Below are 25,262 nucleotides of genomic sequence, written 5' to 3'. Positions count from 1 at the left end.
AGTAATATGCCTGGCCACTATTTCCAGAAAAAACAGTTTCGAATGACCTCTGAATCCTCTCAAGTAGTTTTTTTTTTAAATAGGCACCAGATTTTAGTAACAGATTCAATTCCAGGTAAGTCCTTTTTTCCGAAATTACCTCAACAAAGTCACCAAAGTAATCCAACCACTTACAAATATCTCATTCTTTTAGCGTAAGACTTGTTATTTTCAGATCTACAATACACCATTCATGAGTACATTACCCTTTTGAGTAACAATATTACCCGAGTCAACACTATATACCCTTCATGTCCTTTATCCTCATTTTTATGCAGTCAAAGGATAAGACATACACCTGGCAATCTGCTTTTTTCCAAAAAATAAATATAGGACATACAAAAAAACCAGTTAGACAGTCTCCCTTCTTTTTTAATTTTATTTCCATCAAACATTACTCAGTAGATACTGGTTTATTTTAATGCATTCTTCATGCCAAGAAGAGTCATGTTTCGAAGCCAGTCTCCCAGTGCTTTTACATAGCAAAAACACATCTTTAGTTGAAGCAAAACCCCATTCCATATACTTTTCTCCCTATGAATTGTTTTTAAGAACAATCATCAGAGCAAGAAAAAGCCGTCTACCTACCTGGTTTTTTGTATCAGAATAAAAAAATCTTGTTAACCTGAAGATTAGGAGATAATTCTTAGTTTAACTTGAGCCATCCACGCTTCTTCTCTTACCAGTAAGAGTCAAATTCCAGAGCCAGGTTGTTTATTTTATAAAAACAAACACCATCAGTCAAACAGATAACACATGCCAGACTCTAGAGATAATTTCAGCTTGACACAAGAAAAAGGTCAGTATCCAACAGCAAATCAGAAAATATCCTTTAATTTATTCCAAGTTTCTTCATTCCAAAATTCGATACCTGTAATCTGAGTCTACTCAGTCTGAGGTCAGCTCATGTAAATAATTGTACTCCGACTCCTTAGTATTTATATCAGACATAAGTTTCTGACATTATAAGCACACTATTTTTTGGTTATTTATTTTTTAGAACTTTGTGAATCTCTGGCTCTATGTAAAGACCAGCGAGACATACATCAACTAGTTGATCAAACCCAGCTTATCATTACATTTTCCACTGCAGTCCGCTCTATAAACATGCCTTTAGACATGCTCACGTCATTTCATTCCATATCCGACAGTGTCAGACTAAACCCCCCAAGAAACGATATAAAAAACCAGATTTTTCTTTCCCCATCCACTGATTTCACGGACCATACACATTAGTTAAAGCAAAACCATAACTTGCATTGATGACATAACAAGCCAATCGTATATATCTCCTCATACACCATTCACATGAAAGCTCAGTATCCGGAGATAATTTAACAAGTTTTTTTAAGAAATTTCCAGAAAACAGTCTCAGCAAAGCTACATAGTGTATAAAGAAATTCCTTAGAGCAAGACAGAAAATTTATGTTAACCTGAAGATTAGGAGACGATGACGCCTCCACACTTGCTTTCTCCGATTTTTTCTGCATGTTTGAGCCACAGCCACCAGTAGATGAATACGTAAAGTTTTTGAAATAACACACGCAGGAAAATGATAACAGAGACGCAGCTATGTGAGTATGATAACTCACCTTAGAAGTCAAGTTTAAATAGTTGATGCTCCTCTGTAGCAGACGCGACAGTTGAGTTGGACCGGTTAAGCCCCCAATCGAGGACGTCAGTCCAGGCACGTACATCAGTATCCACCATAGCCTAAGGCCCGGAGGCAGAATCCAGAGGTTTAGAAGGTAAGATTCCACAATATCAGCCCTACTGCTCAAGAAAACATGGCGGGGAAGTCTATCATCACCGGCCTTTCCAAAAAACCCTGCGCGGTGGCGTGCAGAGAATGCAAGAAGGACCATAATCCACGCTTACAGAAATTTAAGGATTTGTACTGAGACCAAGAAATGTGAAGCCAAGTCGGACAGCCACCTCTACAATGGTATAGCATATATTCCCATACAAAGCCCGGTTTTTATTCACTAGACGTGATTAAATACGGTGTCGGGTATACACACCCAAGTAGGTATTTTTTATCTGCTATCCTAACATGACCTTAGAAGTAAGTGGTTTTCACCAATTTATTTGTAAAGCCTGGTCAGACAGACTTCATCACCCCAAGGTAACATTTAAATAGCAATGATTCCCATATTCATACCCAGGTCTCTAGACCCATATCTAGTAAGTTGTATTAGGTCTCGAGTATACAGTAGGTCTTTATACATGCTATCCATGCCCTCTGCAAGGCTTCCACCCGCACCATAATGTGAAAAAAACCTTTTAAAATGTGAGAGACACCACCATATTAGGCACACTTTCCTAAAAAAGTTTTTAATAGAGATGGTTGGTCAAATATAAAGCCCCAAGTATAGAGTATCATTCCCGAGTTTGGCATTCTTCATCTATTTTGCATCCTTGGTGTATTATGGACTACTGTCATGACCAGGTTCTTTTCATAGCAACAGCACATCTCTTTATGTCAAATGAATCTATACGTCGAGCAACATTACTCCGTTATGAACAGCATCTATTCCTGCAGCTAGGAACCTCTGTTTCTCAAACAAAGTGGTGGACATATCAGGATCGAGTGACCAGAGTGACACTTTGGGGTCGTGAACATTTCAAAAATAATATCCGATTGGCGATGCTTACTGAAGCAGTGGGTCTAGGGCCTAAGTATTATTATATCGAGCATTCCATAAAGCCTGGTTTTTCAGATCGGCTATATCTGCTAGCCCAATTTCTACCTCCTCAGAAGATTTTCCTATACCGTAGTTATGGTCATCAGCTACGAGGATATTTTAACTGTACTCACCACACTCGGGAGTATGGGGTAGCCTTGGCGACTCGTATCGTGCCTTTGGCAGAGCGGCCAAATACTTGCTTCTACTGTGATAGCTGTTTGTGTGATCATGTGATGGGCGGCATAATAGAGATGTAGCTGTAAAGCTCATTAGCTAAGCTTTCTTTTGTCCCGTGACATCTTTTTGTGTGTGTGTGTGTGTGTGTGTGTGTGTGTGTGTGTGTGTGTGTGTGTGTGTGTGTGTGTGTTTCCCTCTCATCCCCTACTTACAGGGCTCGCCCCCTCCTCTTTAGGAGTCTTTGAAGACTTTTTGCACACTACAAAGCATCCAATTTTACTAAGCATTGACCATTGGACTTAACCTTTGAATTATGGAACCTTAGCATTTTGGAAGTCTTAATGGGTTGAACCTTAGGTCTTTGAAGCCCATTGCTTGCACATTGCTCTTCTGCAGATGGTCCCTCTTTGGATCCCTATTTTCCATCTTTTGGATCCCTACTATGACCAGTCTGCTAGCCTTACCAATAATCTAGCTTTTTCTCCCCTGGTACTTCCCCATATTAAATGATCACTTTAACATGAGAAAATCATTTAGGAGAATTAGATATTAGTTATTATGACGTTACCTCTCTCTTGAAATCATAGTCGTCCTCGACTATGGGGTAGAGAAGATAAAGCCTATTCATTAGTCATTTTTCTAGCGGGTAGAGGATCCCTATCTTACCCTACGACATCGTTCCAGAATGGATAACTAATCCATTTAGCGCTTGAGAGCCTAAGGCTGCCGCAAGCATGTTTGCGCATTAGTCCTATCAATCTTCCATAGTAGAGTGACAAGCTCTACTTGGTGTTTGGAAGACGTCGTCTACACTACACTGACTTGATTCTAAACATGCATACAACTTAACATTTGTGCACAATAAAGAAAAAGAGAGTCTCATAAGACAAAAACTTTGTTCATTTTAAACATTTGTACATTTGCATATGTAAGCATTGACAAGGTTTAGGTTATCCTTTAATTGCATGCCTTGTATCCATGTAGCATCTTCAAAAGGATAATTCTTAAACTTAATAAGATACCGTCGGATAGTCTTACCGCCTCTTAATACCTTGTCTTCATGTTGGAGAATGGACTCGGCCTGCAGCACCTCTTCTTGGTCCTCGATCTCCGGTGGGTCTTCAATAGTTGGTTCTTGAGGTGGCTCTCCTTTGTAAGGCTTTAGTAGGCTCACATGGAAAGCATTGTGTATGAGCCAATGGCTGGGCAGCTTGAGTTGATAGGACATCTCATTGATTGGTCGAAGAATCTGGAAGGGACCATAGTACCTTTTTGCTAACTTAGCATAGTACTTTTGGTGTCACGTAGGATTCTTGCTCGTGGTGTGCCTTAATCGAGATTTGGGAAATTTTAGCAAGACCCAATCATTTTATTTAAAGGCTTGGGCTCTTTTGTGCTTATCAGCAGCAGCCTTTTGCTTTTGCTGTGAGATAGAGATAGCATCCATAATCTTTTGGAAAGATTCTTGTAGGTCTCGGCTATACTCATCTACAGAGAAGATCTTCCCATGTACCTTAAGTAGCAGGAGACTTTTTAATCTTCCCTCAATTACCTCGAAAGGTGCTTTTCCCATGAAGGTATGTACAGTATTATTGTAGACATACTCCACTAAGGGTAAGTACTTCTCCCATTGGGACCTTTGATCTACTTCCATTACATAGGCTTTTAGTAGATCAAGAATTGTTAGGTTACCTATTTTACTTTGGCCATCCATTTGGGGGTGATAGGCCGAAGAGAAGTTTAGCCTTGTCACTAAATTCTCAAAGAGACCCTTCCAAAAATTACTGGTCATTCTAGGATCTCTATCCGACACTATGGCCATCGACAAGCCATGGTATTTGAAGATTTTAGATATGAAGAGGGTTGCCATTTGATAGGCTTTGATATTCTTTTTTGCATGTATAAAATGAGCTTGTTTACTGAACCTGTCTACTATCGTCCATATTCCCGTATTCCCATGGATAGACTTAGGTAATCCAAAGATAAAATCCATGGATACGCTCTTCCATTGTGAATTAGGGATTGGCAAAGGTTGAAGCAATCCAAATTGCTTTCCTCTATCAAACTTCGTCTTTTGGCATACCACACATTTAGAAACATACTCTTGTATGTTTGCTTTCATGGTAGGCCAATAGAAATATGTTTCAACCCCTTTTAGGATAGACTGAATCCCTCTATGTCCCTCATAAGGAGGAGCATGAGATTCATACATTACTTTCTCACGTAGTGAGTTAGTAACGCATAGTCTATTGCCATAGAGAAGATAACCATCTTGTAAGGTAAATGGTTCCTCTTTCTTGCCTAGTGCAAGGGTTGAAATCACATCTCTAAAATCGGGATCAATAGCATACTCATCTATCATAGAAGATAGATCATTGTGAGTTGCTATGGAAACCGCATTCACTCTCGGCCGTCTTGAGGGTGTATCGGCTACTTGATTATGCTTGCCAGCAATGTGAGCAATATGAAAATGAAATTGCAAAAGGAAATTTTCCCACCTCATTTTTTTGTCGGAGAGCTTGGTCTGCGTCATGAAGTACTTAGGGCTTTGATGATCCGTCTGCAAAATGAAAGGAGTCCCCAATAAATAGTGCTTCCACGAGTTTAAGGCATGTAGAACTGCAAAGAGTTTTTTTTCATATATGCCTAGAGCTTGCTCAACATGGTCGAGCCTTCAACTTTCATAGGCTATGGCGTGCCCTTCTTGGAGCAAAACAGCTCCAAGGCAATCACCACAAGCATCACATTGGACCTCAAATGGCTTTGAGAGATCCGGCAATGTAAGCACAGGTTGAGAGATAAGCTTTTCGAAAGCATTGTTCTCCTTGGCAGACCATGTATACCTAACGCTTTTCTTTGTTAGGGCATGTAATGGTCCTACTATTAGTGAGAACTTTTCTATGAAGTGTCTATAGCATGAACACATGCATACCTATAAAAGCTTCTTAATTCATGAAGATTCCTTGGATTAGGTCATCCTTTTAGTACCTCTATATTTGATGCATCCATTTGGATGCCATCTTGAGAGATAATGTGACCTAAATACAGAATCTTTTGTAAGAAAAACTCACTTTTCTTTCGATTAACATAAAGTTTATTCTCTCGTAAGACTTGAAATATTACCTGGAGATGTTGCTTGTGTTCGTCTAGAGTAGATGATAATATCATCAAAGAATACTCCAGTAAAGGTTCGATGAGGCCTGAATAGCTTCTCCATCAAGCGTTTGAATGTGGCTGGTGCATTGGTCAAACCAAAAGGCATGACAATGTATTCGTAAAGACCAAACGTAGTGCGAAATGCGGTCTTTACAATGTCTTGATCAACTATCCTTATTTGATGGTAGCCACTTTTTAGGTCAATTCTACTAAAGTAGGTTGACCCTTGTAGCTTATCAAATAGGCCTTCTACCCGTGGAATGGGAAACCTATTTTTGATAATGATCCTATTTAGTGCTCTATTGTCGACACACATACGATATGTGTCGTCTTTCTTTTGCATTAATAGCAAGGGTGAACAAAATGGAGATGAGCTAGGCCTAACCATGCCCTCCTCAACTAACTCATGCACTTGCCGCATAATCTCCTCTTGTTAAGCTTGGGAAACTCTATAAGGAGGTTTATTAGGCGGTGAACTTCTTGGAAGAAGTTCAATTGCATGGTCGTCATTGCCTCGTTTAGGAGGTAGTTCACAAGGGATGTCGTCAATAAAAACATCTTGAAATCCCTTGAGAAAATTAGATAACTCTAATTCCTTGTGATGATTTATATTTTCTTTTGCTAAAGCAAAAGGTTCATTTTGAGAATATTTAACAAAAATCATGTGCACGGAAATAGAGCTCTTATTGATTTATTGAAAGCTTGCGTATGTACAATGGGTATGGTGTTACCCAACTCCTTAGCATCTATGTACATATCTTTTTTCCTAAACCTAAAGTAGATTTTTCTTTCAAGGAATTTAACATTGCATCCATGCAATCAAACCATGGTGCCCCTAGGATTACATCCTCGTGCTTGAGAGGGGAGATAAAGAAGTCCTCTTTGTCCACCTAGCTTTGGATATGGAGCCTCAATTTCCCGATTAAGGGAGTGACTGAAGCTTCTTGCCTCTTGAAAGCACCATCGACGGGTAGGACATCTCCCATCTCGACTCCATGAAGCCCTCATCTCCAAACACCGGATCAAATTGTTGGTTTAAGGCCAAGACTTTGTCCATAGCACCAAAGGTGCCATCGTAGGTAAGGAAGAGATGTTCTTTCCTCCCTCTTTGAACTTCTTGAGCTTGGACGATCTCTTCCACGTGGCATAGGATTTCCTATGGCCTCTTCTTTTTGATGGTTCAAAAGTTATACCATCGCTTTCTTTAGAAGATGAAGAATTTGAGGAAGATGGAGAAGAGGGTGACCTCTTTCTCGCCTTTTTCTTGCCTTGTTCGTCTTTGTCTACACCATCACTTTCTTCATAAGAGGAAGAGGATGAAGAAGATGGACAAGAGGGTGACCTCTTTCTCGTCTTTTTCTTCTCTTGTTTTCTATCATCCCTCTTTGAATTATGGTGTGGAGAAGTGTGCGATGGTCTTTTCCGTTTAGGAGGTGATGGAGAGCGTTTTGCCGGCCGTATTCGTGGAGACATCTCCGCCGAGGTTGCAGGAGACTCACTTCTTTCTTGTTCTTTTGGTGGGGGCTCTTGAGTTCTCCTTTGGGAAGGAGATGCATCTTCAAGTAGTAATTTTTTGAGCCCTTCGTACGGATCCTCTTATTCTTCCCGAATCGGAGAGACGCCTCTTTTGGAAGTCTTGCAAGGAGTCTTCCTAGGTACTCTCTCGTCATGGTGCGGAGCTTGGAGAATCCCATGAGCGCGAAGCTGCCATTGCACTTATCACTTTGGAGGGATGGGTTGCCCATGGCTTGCTAAAGCCTAGAAACAAGGTAGTTAACAAGCATAGGGGCATCATTAGTAGCCTGCTCATTAGCAAAATCAAATCTATCAACATTAATTCGCTCTCTTTACTATTGTCAGCAATTCTAAAAAATTTTAGGAGTAATATTTTTAGGTGTACTTTGGCACTTCAAGCCCTAGTTGCTGCTCCTCTTTACCCCTTTAGAAAAGTACTCAAGCTATTGTACCTGTGGCTCGAATATCATTAATTGCAAGGAATAGAAGAGAGGGTCTTTCAACACCAAAACAGTACCGGCTCCTGTCAAGTTTCTAATAGCTCAATAGTAGTTAAGCCATAGCCAACCCCCTAGGACTCCACTATTAAGACCATATCTCTCGACGTTGATGCCCCCTTATCTGCACGAAGGCAGGCGCACTGCAAGGCTGAAAAAACCCTATTCTACTTACTCAATTGCAATTAATAATACCAACCATTTATAGCTAGCTTGAGGACCTCCCTTCTTGAGCAAGAAAATAGAAACCTTGTGCTTTGATACCAATGTAACATTCAATGGCCTAGTAACTTGTGTGTAGAGGAAAATAGCATAGACATAGTGACATTAGAACAGATTCCTAATGAGCATAGTAAGAGTGCTTGGATGGAGAGAGCAACAAAAAGCATAACACCTAGTTAGATAGGCATGAAAAATACTTCAAAAGAGAGAAATTAAGCTATTGACAACAATGGAGGACCGGATTTACATGGAGCCGGTCCCCCTCCCCCCTCCAAAAGGCTTTGTATTATAGGTTTCCCCCTTCAAGGGAGACATTTTACAATACAATACTTTGTGTTCCTTCAATATCTTACTAGTGCAGTGAAGATGGAAGCTTCAAAAACCATGCACATACTTATAAAACACAACATCAATTCCCTCACGGTCTTAGACCCAAGACCTCATACACCTTCGAAGATGATGAGAGCTAGCGGGGTATGAGAGTAGATTGAGAGGAACAAGGAGTAGTCTTACGAGAAAGTAAGTATATCTCCTCACATAATCACTCATAATAGCTTAGCATAGCTTAGTAACTAGCATGGTAGAGAAGATGAGCATGCATTGAAGCTTGGCTCTTGGTTGGATTTGCATCACAAAGCCAAGAGTTGTTGGTGTAGGCCTCCCTTCTCACAAGCTTGGAGTAGATTATGAGCTTTTCATTAAAGCTTGAGAAGGAGAGAGAGAGAAAGAGAGAGAGAGAGAGAGAGAGAGAGCTTGCTTCACACATGAGATTGTGTGAGATAATGCCTTGCCAAAATCAGCCTCCTCTCTCTCTTGGTCGACCCCTCTTGCAATTTACTCTTATTGGCACCCAATTGGACCCTGCAAAGCTTAGCCAATCATAATTGAGAAGCATAAGTGATAGGCTTGTGACATGTGTCCCCATTTCCCCTTTTTGAGAGCTTTAGGTAATTAAATAATGCAATTAAACTCTCATTAGACCCCTTTGTCTTTTGGCCAATAGGAAGTAAGCAAGCCATTGGGTTGCTGAATGCTCATTAGACCCCTTGGGAGACTGTCCAATAGTCTTCTAGAGAGCTTAATTCTTATTGGTTCTTTTATTAGGTGTTTTTAAATGAACAAAACTAGATTTACTCTAGCCTAATTCTCATTGGTCCACCTCTATGGCCATCCAATAGGATTTGAATGCACCTTGTGGGCAATTGGGTTGGAGAGCTGACATGTGTCGATTATGTCCTTTGTGTAAAGGGGCTAGCATGAGAGAGAGAGAGAGAGAGAGAGAGAGAGAGAGAGAGAGAGTGTGTGTGTGTGTGTGTGTGTGTGTGTGTTTCTCTCATCCCCTACTTACAAGGTTCGCCCCCTCCTATTTAAGAGTCTTTGAAGACTTTTTGCACACTACAAAGCATCCAATTTTTCTAAGCATTGACCATTGGACTTAACCTTTGAATTATGGAACTTTAGCATTCTCAAAGGCCATATACTGGGTCTTTATCACTTTTCATTAATTAGTTTGTTGCTAAGATTCTGCCGCGAGATTACCGGCAAGAGCAAAACTAGAGCTTGCTCTGCTTCCCACGCGCTGCCCTGCTTGCTGCTCTCCACCCGAGCCTACCATGACTGCGAGACACCCTCGCAGTCAAAACGCTCCGCACCATCGCTTGGCAGGCTTTCTATTTAGTCTGCATTCAGCGCAGCCCTGTGACAGCGCAGCTCACTCTCTGTCGCCTGCCCTCGCAAGCATCCCATGGTCTTGCCCAACAACACACCCACTTTCTTGGCTCTGCCAGCTCTCCACCCCAGCTCACCGCCGACGCGGTGTTCTCTCTCCCGTGGGGCTCGCAAGCATGGCATCATCTAGCCGAACAACGAGCAACTACACACTCAGTTGCCTGCCTCTGCCAGAAACAGCGCCTCCTACTCACCATGCAACGAAAATATCTTCTCTCTCTGCCCCTCGACCTGACACACGCCGCGTGGTCGCTGTCACGCGCCAGCACAAACCCCTAACGTTTCTTCTCTCTCTCTCCCTCTCTCTCTACGACGCAAGTGTCACCACCTCCCTGGCTAGCATTTTTGACCCAAAGCCGAAATGGAGAATCTGACGAGATTCCTAGTAATTTGACCTGCTTCCCAAGATTGGGACAACATACTGGGCTGAACCTTAGGTCTTCGAAACCCATTGCTTGCACATTGCTCTTCTGCAGATGGTCCCCCTTTGGATCCCTATTTTCCCTCCTTTGGATCCCTATTGTGACCAATCTGCTAGCCTTACCAATAATCTAGCTTTTTCTCCCCTAGTACTTCCACATATTAAATGATCAAAGTACCACATATTAAATGATCAGTTTAACATGAGAAAACAATTTGGAGAATTAGGTATTAGTTATTATGACACTTATCCTCTAGTCCTACAATAGCCATGCTCTAGAGCAATGTCATTGAAAATTTGTTTGACGAGAGGATTTCTCATAGCCCTTTGTTCCAACACTAGCAACATGAGTCTGAGAGAGGAGAATTGAATGAATGTCTTGCATAGTGGAATTACTTGTGAAAGTGGCAAGGTGGGAAGTCCCCTTAAAAATTTATGAAGCCCAAGAGAGAGGGCAAATGTGCACGTGTGTGCACACACGCATGCATGCATGTGTGTTTTTTTTTGTGGGGGGTGGGGGAGGAGGGGGAGGGGTCAAATTGCTTGAATCTCACATTTTTATACAAAAACTTTGCACTCATCTATCTCCCTTCCTTACAAGAGGGCTATATCATGGCAATCAAGAGAGCTACAACGCTTACGTGCACAACACCTAGATGAACCAGGAATAACCCAAATCCAGTAAAGTGCACCAATAGACTGATGGTAGTCATGCATAAAGCAATTTAACTATCAACTTCATCGTGCATAGTAATGACTAAATACTACAAAATCCCCACTAACGTCATTAGTGCCTGATAGAGGGTGTAGAACTAGGTACTAACATATACTCCCAACGCAACACACGGCACATGCACACTCGAGCGTACATGAACACAAAGGCTCAATGCACTGAGTTTCTATGGCGACTCCGGAAGTTATAGGCAGACTCAGCCCACAATGAAGCCTAACACAAACCTCCATTTAGACATCAATAATACAAGCACTTTGACATTAATGAAACAATCTGATACTGCTCTTTGGATTAGACCTATATTATTTCGCTCTTTGGAGTCAGCCTAGGTTATTTCAGAAGCTGTAAGCTCTCTCAGGTGCTATGCCTCATGACTATTTGACACCCTCACTGTCAGGTGGGGTCAATGAGGGAGAAAGCCATACCAGTTTTTTAAATATGCATGACATACTTAGTTGTAACTTAGCCTTAAGTTTTGTGACAATACCACAATCAGTACAGTTACACTTCTCTAAGGCTTGTTTCGCTAAGAGACCACACCGTGGAAGGAGATCACCCTACAACTTCACCTTCAACTAAGTGATTTTCCAGTCTCCCCAGCATGGATTAGCACTCAAACTTTCTCTGTTGTAGACTTTCCTAATACTCAACTTTTGAGAAACTTTTAGTCTGCAACACCAAGCCATGGTCTCTTAACGCCTGACAGCCGGTTCACTTGGGAGATTCATATGAAGATTTTCATTTACAGGCAATACATTTGATTACAGGCACCTCTCAACAAAATAACAGTAAAAGTCACTAAAATTATGCTCTAAGAAAAATGTGTTGACAAGGTGAGGGATATGGTTTCTCTAACTACGTGTTCACAAGGCAAAACATTCTCGAAAAGACCAGCAGCGATTAGATCTCAAGCTTATTTCAAGACAGTTGGGCATGACATCAGAGACGGACTCTGAAGTTGCTCATATTGACCGATAGAGGTACCATACAATCCCTAATGTATAGCAGGTCTTACAATGACACTACCCTCTGACCCAAAACTTAAAGGAAGAGATTTATGCCATTTCATAAGTTACTCTCCAACAGCCGAAGCTCCATCACAACAAAGACGCCTCTCCACAGTTCTTTCTGAACAAGAAAAGGCCCTCTCTAACAACTTGAAGAGCAGCACTCAAACAAAAATAGACTGAGAGTTCACGTCGCAAGAACAAAACATATTTACAGTCAATTGATGATACGAGGCTTTTATATTTGTTGTTCTGCAAAACAGAAATCATGGTCTCAACCATATCATGGTGTAAACCATATCACGTGTCAAAATTCCAACCTGTATCCCAAATTTGCAGGGCTTTTTTAGCTTAGCGGGAAGCAAGGCAGAGAAGGTCTTCATGACAAACTGTTCTAAATCTGCTTAGAGTATAGATTCTTATTCCATGGGGGTGAACTAAAAATAAAGTACACAAGAGACGGTTATAGTTTACACGTATCAAACTCGCATGCCAACTTTGAAGCAGAAGCTTGACAGTATGCTTTGCCCAATTGAGAAACATTCCTTGAATGCAATTCAGGAGGTTGTTGCATGGGCTTCATTTTTCTGTGATGCTACAGTCCGCCACAAGTATCTGCCAGTTGCCATATCCACCAATGTCCACAAGCCAGAGATGAGTTTGGCGTAGCCCTGCAGGAATGGAAACTTCTGTCAATATGATCTCTTTCATCTATGCCTCTGTAAAATATCCATACCAGCACTCTCTCTGTCAAGCCACATGCTCTAAATACACATCAAGAACTGTAAGAGATCTAGTCACCTAGGTATCTTGCACTCCAGGATCGCATAGGAACCACCATAGCTTGACATTATTGCAGACTGCATAACGAGCTTGGACCAATTTTGCCTCAGGCAGATGTCAATGGAATGTGAAATACATGGATCATTTGAGAGGCAAGGCTGCAGTTCTTGTACCAAAGAGCATTGCATACGTATATACATATGCCTCTTGCAATTGCACGCTACTACTGGCATCATTCTTACGCACATCTTGCAAGGCCATAGAAAGAAGCCCTAACTGCCTGTATGCTCCATGTGCGTGTGTATGCATGTGAATGTGTGCACGCGAGTGAATTTGAGAGAAAATCGGACAAACAGCTCTCTCTCTCTCTCTCTCTCTCTCTCTCTCTCTCTCTCTCTCACCCTTTTGAAGGCACCATCTGTCGCTTTGACGTCTACACCATCGCTCTGCTGTGTAGAGGTAAGATCGGCGGTGCCGCTGAACCAGGACGCCTTGAAAGCGAGGTAGCCAGCGACGACGAGGGAGAAGAAGACGAGGATAAAACGCATGGGGCACATTGCGGGGGTGGAGCTCTGGACGAAAACCCTGAGAGAAAAGGAAGGGACGAGAGAGAGAGAGAGAGAGAGAGAGAGAGAGAGAGAGAGACTGCGTAAACCCTGATGAGAGACGGATACAGAACTTGAACATGCAGTTGTTAAATGAGATGGGGGTTGGTGTAGGCCTAAGGTGTGTGTATTCAAGTGTCTCTCTCTCTCTCTCGCAGGCTGCCTGAGTCCTCTCTCTCTCTCTCAACCTCTCAATGACCGTGTCGTAGGTGTGCCTTCCACGACCAACATCCCTAAAGTTGACTAGGTATTGGGTAAGTAGTGCTGAAACAGTAAAAATGGGAGGCTCAACAGCGCAAAAAATGGTCTCCGTTACCTATGTGGGCCTTCAATTCTTCTTATTAATCCATACACGCCGCAGGGAGAGCCACGGGGGATGGCCACGCTTGCACCACCCAACGCCCATCACACATACGAATGAGACTAACTCAGTCTCCGGCAGCAGAAAGAAATCAAATATAGGCTACACCTCACAATACACACAGACTAATACAAAATGAAACGTCTACGTTGAGGTCCAACACTGTCGTTGGTGCAGTCAAAGTATTTCTACTGCTGATTGCATTCAGAGTGCTACACATTTTCTACTGGAAAAAAAGCACCTCGACAAAGTCTTCTTCTGCCGATTGCATCAAGAGTGCTACAGAGATTAAAACAACCAAATAGCTACATCGCTCAAGTGCAAAGTTTGTGCACGAAGCCTCACAGGTCGGTTTGTTCGGGCTACCCTACATCCACATCGATTGAGGTGGGGAGGGGCTCCGACTATACCAACCAAGCCCTCCGCACTTGCTCATTCCAATCGAGGAAGAAACAAAGGAGGTTATGGAGCTAGCGGATGGCTTTGGGGCCACAGCCAAGCTAAACTTGAGCCTGCGTAACGCATGCCAAGCGATGTGTTGATCATAAACTTCACATCAGGGTCCACATAGTTGACATCCCCTCCATCGTCTTCGCCACCACCGCTGGAAGCAAAGTTGAGCCCATACACCACATGTGCGGGGTGGCAACTAAGCTAGGCTCCCAAGCTGTCATCATCACCAATGGGGCTAGAAATGCATGCACTTTCAAGGACTTCAAGATGGTCACTTCCTCAAGCTGCCAACCGGAGGGTAGAAGGGACAACATTGAGTCTAATGTTTGAGTGGTCGTCGTTGTTAGGACTGGGTGTGCACATGCCAAGCTCGCCATTCCCTCCAGCATCATCGAGATCGGCCATCGTAATTAGAGGATGCAACCCAATAGCAAATAGAAGAGGGTCTAGGGGGCACCCTTGCTTGAACCTTTTAGCTTCAAAGGAGCTCATGCCAAAGGTAGAGGGAGCTTCAAGGCATCATCTCCACCTCCTCCTTTGTACCATCTCCTCTCTACAATGGGATCATCTGGAGTGAGGGTGTTTTTTCAAATTCTCCTCACACTGTAGCGAGAGAGAGAGAGGTCTATAATCTATAGCTGTTATGGGTTGCCACCACTGGGGAGAGTTAATCACACTGGTTCAGAAAGAATCCCCTTTAGTCAAGGAGAGAGAGTGCTCACGCTAGCAACGAGAATCCCATAGCTGAGAGAGAGAGAGAGAGAGAGAGAGACTCATTAAGTGAGAATCCGCTCACGTTGGTAGCAGTAGCGAGACCCCCCAGCTCGAGGAGAGAGAGAGAGAGAGACTGATTAAGTGAGAATCCGCTCACGTTGGTAGCAGTAGCGAGACCCCCCAGCTCGAGGGGAGAGAGAGAGAGAGATTAAGTGAGAATCCGCTCACGCTGGTAGCAGTAGCGAGACCCCACAGCTCGAGGAGAGAGAGAGAGAGAGAGAGAGAGAGAGAGAGAGAGAGAGAGAGAGAGAGAATGGGAGGAGGTGGCGATCGTCTAGACCACCATCTTCGGGTCGATTGCCTTGTAAGAAGCAGCTATGGCAATGGCCAGTACCGCTACTGGCAGCTTCCACATAGCTGAGAAGGGATGCGGAGCTCATGGTTTGCAAGGATTTGTAGCCATGTGGAGCTCCAGCCGATCTTTTTAATAAAGATATATAAGATAAGATAGTTGTTCTAAATTTAGAGTTTTTTTATTTATACACATATACAAACTTGTTTCTATCTTTATGTTCTTTTTTTAAAGTGACAAACTCAAATTATTCTACGCTTTTATCTAGTTTTGTTGTATTTATTTCAAATTTAATCTCATCTCAATATTTACTATTTATACCTAATTATTTTTTTCATTGTATTTTTATTTCTATATTAACTTATTAGGTTGCAAGAAAACAATAATTTTGACCCGTCAATATTTATAGATTATACACATTTTTATCTATCTTAATTTATGTTTTTTTCACTTTTGATTTTAAAATTTTTGATTGATTGTATTTTTGTTTTACAGTGTTCTTTTTCTCTCGATCTCAAATTATTGTATAGTTATTCTGGTTTATATTTTATTGTGTTATTTTTTTCATTATATATTAATATTTCGTGCTTCTATCTTTATTTTATTTTATTTTTATCCAATTCACATATTTGATCTCAATATTTAAAGGTTATACAAACAAAATTTTGATTTATTGTGTTTTTAACATATTTTTTTATTTTTAATTTCTGTCTTAAAAACCATTTTTAATACTATAGTGCATGCCCCTGCTGAACCTGGTGGTGCAGGCATGCCAAGCTCTGACTCTCTTCCCTGGCCTCAACATCAACATCGCTCGTGTCATCTTATTCGACAACAATAATAAGCTCCATCAGATCACCATCGCCCGCACATCTTCATTTGTGGTCATTTGTAGTAATTAGACTCTTACATTTTAATTTCTTTATTAAAGGAAGCAAGGTTGCAATTATAAACGCAAACTCTAATTTCTTTATTTTATATCTATATTAATGCAAGCAATTATCCAATCCATTGCTCTGCGATTGCGAACTCTAGAAGTAAGAAAAACTAAAGCTAAACATAACAGCAAAACAAAGTTTAAAAACTAAAGCTAAACATAACAACAAAACAAAGTATTAAAAAAAAAATCATACCTGAACTGCACTGTTTGCCATGCCAAAGCTAAAAATAACAACAAAACCAAACAAAGTTTAAAAAACTGTCATATATGCACTGTAGGCGACGTGCAACGATGCCAGCCTGCAGACAGCAGGCGAGGCAAAGTAGCAAGCAAGCTAGGGGTGTGTTTGGTGTAGTAGGACGCTGTTAGAGATAGGGAGCAAGTGTCGACACGATGGGTTGGGGTAGAATTGTGTCGTTACAAGAATCCATCAGCGGACTTGAGCAAAAACGATAGCAAACAGGGCAGATCAAGGCAGATCAGCCAGCAAGGAAGCAAACTGTCCGTTGTTGCATAGTCTAGAACGAGAGGAAAGAGGTCCAAAACAGCCCACGTTCAATAGTGAGGCAGTGAATAGGGCAGAGACGGGCCAAAACGATGCACCTTCAGCAACACACACACACACACACACAGAGAGAAAGAGCGTTTACTCGTCAACGCTAATCGCCTTCTCATCACAAAAAAACCTTGCGTTAGTGAGTCTCTCTCTCTCTCTCTCTCTCTCTCTCTCTCTCTCTCTCTCTCTCTCTCTCTCTCTCTCTCTCTCTCTCTCTCTCTCTCAGCCGTTTTTTGACCTAGTAGACAGCAGTTCACTCTTTTGATCATAACTTCTTCATTTGAACTCCGATTTAGGTGATCTATAGCCTCAATCGAAGACACGAAGCCCTCTACGAATTGTTGTAAAGACAAAAAAATTTTGAGCAATGGAAGGCTTTGTTGTAACAGAATCTCAGAACTGAAAAAACTGTCAAAACTTTGAGTTTTTGTTGCCGACTTGAAGGCAATGTCCGACAAAACTCACAAGGGTGAAAAATCCACACTCGCCATGGAGAATGATGCAAAATCTCCAAGGAATTTGGATGCTAATCCAACCAAATCGTCTACAACAACGGAAGCAATGATCATAGCTTACTTGATCTCATTACAAGAAACCGTCAACAAGCAAGGTGAAGAGTTGCGCGCACTTGCAATGGAGAATGGTACTTTAAGAGTTCTTGTTGTGGAGAATGAGCACCTCAAGAAGGTTCTTGAAATGCAAACAACCCGATTGGTGCATCTTGAGAATGAAGTTCAAGAATGTAAGCGCTCTCTTGTGGACATGAATGTATTGAAAGAGCGCTTGACCAAAGTTGAGAGTGATCATGTATAGAAAGAGGAAACGATAGATACAATACAACATGATGTATGTGAGATGAGAAATGCATCCAAATCATGGGCTGATATATGTAAGGATAATGTGGTTTCTACATCTCCTATCATGCAAGCCGTTGTCCAAGCAAAGAATGTAGAGAATATGGACACTCAATAATTGCAAGAATGGCAAAAATGCTCAAAGAACGTCGTCATTCGTGGAATCAAGGAGGAAAGCATGGAAACACCCCAATCTCTTGCAGTTGCTATTGAAGAGTTTTTTGCTACACACTTTGGCATGTCTGGAATCATGGCTTATGGTGCACATCAAGTTGGAAAACAAGGAGTCCCTCGCTCGGGAGAAAGACCTATTGTATGTACCATGGCTGATGAGGTAAAGAGAAAGATCATCCTTGACAATAGTTGGATCTACCTCAAAGGAACGGGTTGTAATGTATATGAGGATCGCACTCTTATGCAACAAAATGTACGTCGCAAAGCATATGAGGAAAGAACCAAGAAGGTCAAGGTGTCATCTCAAGAAGAAAAGTCACTTGAGGAGGATGCAAGTCCACCCAACAAATAGGGACACATGATCTATGAGACCAACTCACGCTTGTGAATAAGCTTTTTGAATTGTAACGGCTATCCATGGAATGCAGGAATTGGCATTGATGAGCTTACCGATGACTCCGATGTGATACTTCTTATCAAAACATGGGAGCATGATGCGCAACGAATTCTTGGATTTGACAAATATGATGTGCATTCTTTGATGTGGAATAAAAATGAAAGCAATGTAGAGGCCAAGGAGGCGTAGTATGTATGATCAAAAAGGGTTTGAAAGATGTTTACATTGTCAAAGAAGATAAGTATAAACGCTACTTATCAGCTCACCCAATGGTCAAGTCATGTTTGTGGTTGGTTTCTACATTCCTCACTATGACTCCAACTATTATGCTTGCTTGGATATGGATAGAGATCATCTCTTTGTTGAACTAGAGGAAGACATTGCTCATTACAAGGACCAAGGTGAAGTCATTGTCTTTGGAGACATGAATGCTCGCACAAATAGGTTACAACACGACACACAACAAGTTGACATTCCGCATGTCTCAAGAAGAATGGATGACTCATACATGCTAATGATGCAAAAGAATTGGATCACTATGAAAATTCACTTCTACATAAGTGCAATAGTACCGGAATGCTCATTGCAAATGGTGTATCTTTATGGCAAGGCACCAATGACTTTACATGTAGAAAGCACAATGGTGATAGTGTGATCGACTATATGTTGTTTTCGGAAGCCACTCTAGAATGCATACAAAGCTTTACACTTGGTGAATGGAATCCGGAATCGGATCATAGGATACTATGTATTGACCTCAAGTGTGGTAAAAGACCTGAGCATGTAGCCTCCAATCATGATGTGAATCATTCATACCTACGTCTAGACTTCAAACGAGCACTTATATATGTTGATATGGTGGACCAAATGTTAAGCATGACAGAGCGTCAAGAGATCCCAACATTAGAATGCAGGTGAAAAGTTTTCAAAGAAGTAGTTTGCTCATGTGCGAGGGAATGCTTTTCGGTGAAACACATCTCTTGCAAAAGATCTAAGAAAGGTAGTACCAAGAAGAAATGGTTTGACATGGAATGTAGTCAAGCCCGAAAACACTTGCTAAGGTTGGATGCAAGCAAAGACAAGGAAGGTTACTTGGAACATTCACACACATACAAAGCACTTGTTCAAAATAAGAGAGAAGGTGGGAAGTCAAAAAACAACTTCTTTTAGCGCAAGAGAAAGCGCATGCATGTGGCAAGTTTTGGCAAAATCTAAAAGGCAAACATGTTGAGAGCTTTGGTGACTTGACTCTTGAGGATATGTATACGCATTGCAAGAACCTCTATGAGCAACCAAACGTTGATAAGATGTAGTGTTGTAGCTCCCTTCCGTTTATGCCTCCCTTCTTTACCATTGAAGATGTATGTTGCGCGCTTGAGAAAGTTGCTACCGCAAGGCAGGGGACCTCCATGGTGTCAAGGCTGAAATGATTAAATGGACAAGCAAGAAAACACAATATTGGATATGCGATATGTTTAACCTTGCACTTCAGTATGGCATGCCTCATGATTGGAGTGAAAATTGGATCAAACCTTTGCACAAAGGAGGAGATGTAAACAATGTGAACAACTATCGCACTATAATGGTTGGTTCTTTGATGGCAAAGTTATTTAGATGTATCATGGAGATGAAGATAAGTGAATGGGCTGAAAAGAACGGCAAATGTGCACTAGGCCAAGCAGGTTTTCGAAAGCATCATAGCACTATTGATCACCTTGTCACTCTTCGAATTCTTATGGAAGCGTCTCGATTGAAAGGAAAAAAGTTGTATTGTTGCTTTGTGGATTTCAGAAAGCTTTTGACATGATACCGCGAGGAAATCTTTGGAGACGTATGCAAAGCCTTCAAGTGCCGAGAGAATTTATGCATGCAGTCTTTCGCATCTACCAAAAAGTGATATGTCGACTACGTATGGGAGATGGAATTTCAAAATTTTTTGCAAGCACCATTGGTGTCAAACAAAGATACCCACTTTCTCCAACTCTCTTTGGGCTACTCATTGATGAATTGGAATGCATGGTTCTTGATTTTATGCAACAAGAAGGCATAGAAGAGGTTAAGATCAGAAATGCGATGATCATGCTTTTGCTTTATGCCGATGATGTAGTGCTCTTGGCACATACCTTAGAAGTTGCACAAAAGCTTATGAGTGTCTTGGAACGCTTTTGCCTACATAGCAGACTGATCGTGAATGGATCCAAAACCAAGGTTATGCTTGTAAAGACCCTCAATTATGAAAATCCATGCATTGTATACAACAATGAGCAACTTGAAGTGGTAGATAGCTTCAAGTAACTTGGCCTTGAGGTTCCATCCAATCATAGATGTACGTTTGATCACCTTGACTCTACATAAATCCAAACCAAATTAAACAAAACAATTGATACAAAGTTATTTGTTTAATCTTATTGCTTGTAGTGATCCAACCAGGGATTTCATTGACGTGATCACGATCGTGTGATTACGTTAATAACTCTAGTAATTACACAAAAAAACACGTGATCACGTTAAATTGTTAACGTGATTTTGATGATGACCTGCAAAAACCCATAGAGCCAGTTAGCCCATCGAGTAAAAGAATATTCCTTGCGGGTCTCGTCGGGTTTTTTAATTTTCCTGACGGGCCCGCCGGGTAAAAGTCAATACTCGGTGGGCCCACCGAGAAAATAAAAAAACCCAACGGGCGTAATTATATAAAGTAAACAACGTCCTTGCTGTGGTGCTTTGACTAGGCAAATCCCTCGGGAGTGTATCTGAGTGTCGGGTATTGTCATCTCCTTGTGAATTGAACTAAGGTTACAGAGTCAAAGTCCTTTTTTTGGACTGAACGTGATTCTTAATTCGGTAACCACTTCTGAAAATATTTAATTCCTTTACCGAACATAAAGGTACGAAACCAAAACAACTAAAAATTTGGAGAATCGTGCTCATTGCAACGAAGCCATTAGTTCAAATGAGGATTGTAATTGGTTCTAGAAGATGAGCATATGTAAATGACCAGGGTTGGATGTCGTGTACTAGTGTACTGGGCATATAAAGATCCTTGAAGTCTTGCATTTTTCACCATCATCGATTTGAGTTGATATAATTTTCACTGCACAATATAAGAGCTATAACCCTTAATTGGGTAAAAATAGCTTTTATATATTAAAATGGTTGTATAAGGGGGCTACAATCCTTGACTGGGTGCAAGTAGTCCTCAATTGTGTGATTATATTGAAGATTTCTTTGCGTTATTTCATGCATTGCCTAATACAAAGATTGCATTATGTATTATGAAAGATTATTACTATATGACATGACTAATTATAGATTTTATTGCTTTCGTGTGTCTTTTTGCAAACAACTGACATCGTTTTGTGTAGAAGTTGATTATTCTTTGTAGAATTTGAAATTAGATGTTCCTTCTTGTTTGCAAATCAAAGAGGACGTATAAATAATTATTATAATAATAATTGCATTGAGAAATTCATAGCATTGTTGTATTTATTATGCCGTGCAGAGAGTACATTGCAATGTGTATGTTTGCTCACAACATAGGTAATCGATATGTGGATTGACTAGTGTGCATTGCAAATTTCATATCGTGCAAATTTGATTACTTTCCTAGTGAATGGTTTTTTAATATATATTGAAAAGAAGAAAAGTGTTTTAAAAATTGAACATCTAGTTCTTTTGGCTTCAGTTTTAATTTAAAAGCAACAGAGAAAAATGTCAGCACAAGTGGTACAAAGAAGCCAAAGAATAAAAAAGGCTCCAGACAAAGAGGGGGATTATGCTCGCAACATATGCAGTCGATATATGGAGTGGCAATGTAGATTTTGCTTCACATCAAAATCAAGCGGTGCACCACATATTAGGGACCATTTTTTGGGTAGCGTTAAAAAGACTTGTAAGAAATGTGAACATCCTTAGGCACCTGCAATTGCAAAGCATTTGAGAGAAGATCTCGCCAAAAAAGGTGGCAAGAGACAACAGATATATAGCTCTGTTATGGATGCAAGTAAAGAGTAGTCAGAGCCAAATATTAACTCTACTGATCCTGTGGTGACACCAACTAACCTTGGAGAACATCCTGCGTAAGGAGAGGAAATGTCAAGCGGAGTTCCTTTTAAGCGTCAAAATAAAGGTGGACTTAGTCAAATGCATTAAAAATCATTGCATCAAAGCTTTCAAATGCAGTCTCCAGAAGAAGCACAAACTGCACTCGCCAAAGCAATATTCTTCATTGGAAGTGCTCTGGTCATGGTAGACAACAATCATTGGAAGGCCGCTTGGAAGAAAATCAGTGAGTTTGGCCTAGGATTTTCAGCTCCTTCTTATCACACAATACAAAATGTTCTCTTGGACAAATGTTACATCGAAGTCAAAGAACGTGTTCGCAAAATAATACTTGGAAATATTTCACTTTCAGGATGCACAATTGTGAGTGATGGTTGGTCAAATGTTCAAAGAAGACCACTAATCAATGCAATGTTGGTTTGTCCAAGGGGAGAAACGTTCATAAAGGCAATCGACAGTTCTGGTGCAATTAAAAGTGGAAAATATATTTCTGAGGTTTTGATTAATGTAATTAAAGAAATTGGTGTTGAACATGTCGTTCAAGTAGTCATGGACAACGCAAAGAATTGTAAAAACACTAGTAAATTAATAAAGAAGTGCTTTCTACACATTTTTACCAATGGTTGTAATATGCACACCTTAAACTTGGTGATGAAGGATTGGTATCCTATTGAAGAAACCACATGGTTCACCAAAATAGTTGACACATCGCGTTAGGTTGTGAAATTTATCTTGAAACGACAAAGAGTGCTCGATTTGTACAGAATACGCATGTCAGTGATGTTGAAACTTCCTACTGAAACTCTGTTTTGCACGCATTTTTATACATTGGAATCACTTCTCCGCAATAAGTGCGTTGTGATTGATACCTTCAATTGTACGGCCTTTGATGATTGGCAGCTTGAGCAGAAAGAAAAAGTAAAACAAAAAATTACATGTCTACGTGGCCACATAAATAAGTCTGCTTGGTGGAGGAGTGTAATGGATGCATACCATGTAATGATGCTCGTTATGTTCGCGATTTGCAACCTTGATCAAAAGGCGCCAAATATGGACAAAGTGTAGATGACATGGTGGTCAGACCAATAGAATCTTGAAAATCCCGAGGAGCTGAAAGAGTCTGTAGTAGAGAAGGAGTGGCGACTACCATTCTTTGGCAAACAACGATGAATTTTGGCCAAGTATTTTCATGCAAGATGAAAGATCTCTCATAGTCCACTCCATAGTGTGGCTTACATGCTCGATCCGAAGTATTGGAATTTATATCTGATGTCCAATACAGAGGTGGTCAATAATTTCTATCCCGCGGTCAACACGTTCTATGTTTACATTCAGGACCGAATTGATTGTATCAAAGAAATGAGTGCATTTAGATTAAAAGAAGGTCCTTTTGCGAATGATTTTGTACAATCAATGGCAAAAGAACAACCTGCATGGAAGTGGTGGATGATGAATGGTGGAGAGCATTACTCGACCTTACATCCCATTGCAATGAAAGTACTAGCACAATGTGCAGTAAACTCAAGTTCAGAGAGAAATTGGAGTATGTACAAGTATGTTCATAGCATTATTAGCCGCGAATCACCACATGCTCAATTAGGTTAGATTTAAGATTAGATTTTGGATTGAGTTTTTATATTAGAGTCTACCTTCGAGATTATGGTAAAAAAATTAGATTTAGACGAATGGTGATCCCTCTCTACGGATGCGACCTTAAGTTGGAAAGCTTTCAACAGCATGATACTCAGATTGGAGGCCAACATGTAATGTGCTACGTAATCCCTCAAACAAAGATCTATTGTGAAGAGATGTTAAGATGATGTGAAATGCTACAGCTAGAGAAGAGGCAAAGGGGTTTTATCCACTACATGCACTATCATATAGATGTGGGTGTGTAGATTTTTTGTACCCACAAATATAGGCATTGACCAATAAAGACGAGATTATAACTCGGTGGTCTAATCACTGTGCAGCTCTAGACCGAGGTGTGCGGGGATTGGACATGACTAGAGAATGTGAGATAGTTTACAGTGTGAACAACGAGAGAGAGAGAGAGAGAGAGAGAGAGAGAGAGAGAGAGAGATAAGACGGAGGATGCCAATAGAAGATTAAATTTATGTCTAGGTTATAAGGTTTTTACCCTCATTATGAGTAGTGACGAGGATGTGGGGCCGTCCAACCGAAACACCTATCTCTCAACAAGGATCTTATGTCCTTATAATCAATGTAAGTATGCTGTGCGACGGACAATACGCTTTCTTTGCAGCACGTTCGTGAATTTGGTGAGTTTGATCCATCTATTATAGATCGAGTTGCTGCCAATTATAACTCGTGGGACTCTGACGCTGGCCAACAGGCAGCAATCTTGCAACCCAATAGACGTGTTCACAGGCGCTTTGGTCAAGCATACGTGAGGTCACAAGATATAGCCTCTGACAACTCGGAGGATGATCATGCAGACCACATTCCCAACGAGGCAATGTTTGAGCCCGAGATCGATGAAATGATCGAGAAGATCCTGTATTCAGAAAGGATTATCTATGATCACTACAAGAGGTTGTGTGCTCTTGTGATGCTTTTAGCGACAGAAATACATTGGGTTTTTATAACCCCCGGCGACGCTAAGAGTGTCGATACGGGGACGTCGCTATAACAATCGCTATCGGTGTCGCTATAATCGTCTCTATATAGCGACACCTATAGCGATGTTTGCAGGCCATCTATAGCGATGCTGCAAAGCCTTATATAGCAAGGTTCATAGCGACGCTTGAGAGAAAAAAAATTTGGTGGCAGGGCATTCACCGATCAACCATATTGAATGTTTCATTA

General features: G+C 41.0%; 1 protein-coding gene and 1 pseudogene across 1 annotated transcript; one reads left to right on the top strand and one right to left on the bottom strand.

The window, feature by feature from the left end:
* Positions 1-12,374: 12,374 nt before the first annotated feature.
* LOC147437693 (uncharacterized) lies at positions 12,375-13,735 on the bottom strand. Its single transcript, XM_086487191.1, has 2 exons — positions 13,367-13,735; positions 12,375-12,853 (listed from the first exon to the last, which is right to left on the bottom strand). The coding sequence occupies exons 1-2, from the start codon at positions 13,520-13,522 to the stop codon at positions 12,740-12,742; spliced, it is 270 nt and encodes an 89-aa protein (XP_086343317.1). The 5' UTR covers positions 13,523-13,735; the 3' UTR covers positions 12,375-12,739.
* LOC147437692 (uncharacterized) lies at positions 13,651-14,993 on the top strand (annotated as a pseudogene).
* The last annotated feature ends 10,269 nt before the right edge of the window (positions 14,994-25,262 follow it).

Source organism: Adiantum capillus-veneris, chromosome 17, assembly GCF_014529385.1.
Source record: "Adiantum capillus-veneris isolate H3 chromosome 17, ASM1452938v2, whole genome shotgun sequence".
In the NCBI taxonomy this organism is placed as follows: Eukaryota; Viridiplantae; Streptophyta; class Polypodiopsida; order Polypodiales; family Pteridaceae; genus Adiantum; species Adiantum capillus-veneris.
Note: the sequence above shows the minus strand (reverse complement) of the source record. Positions and strands in the feature narration are given on the sequence as shown.

Coding starts and splice junctions, on each gene's coding strand:
- LOC147437693 (XM_086487191.1), bottom strand. CDS start 13,522: ATGTGCCCCATGCGTTTTATCCTCGTCTTCTTCTCCCTCGTCGTCGCT. Junction 12,854..13,366: donor CAGATGGTGCCTTCAAAAGG/GTGAGAGAGAGA, acceptor CCATTCCTGCAG/GGCTACGCCAAACTCATCTC.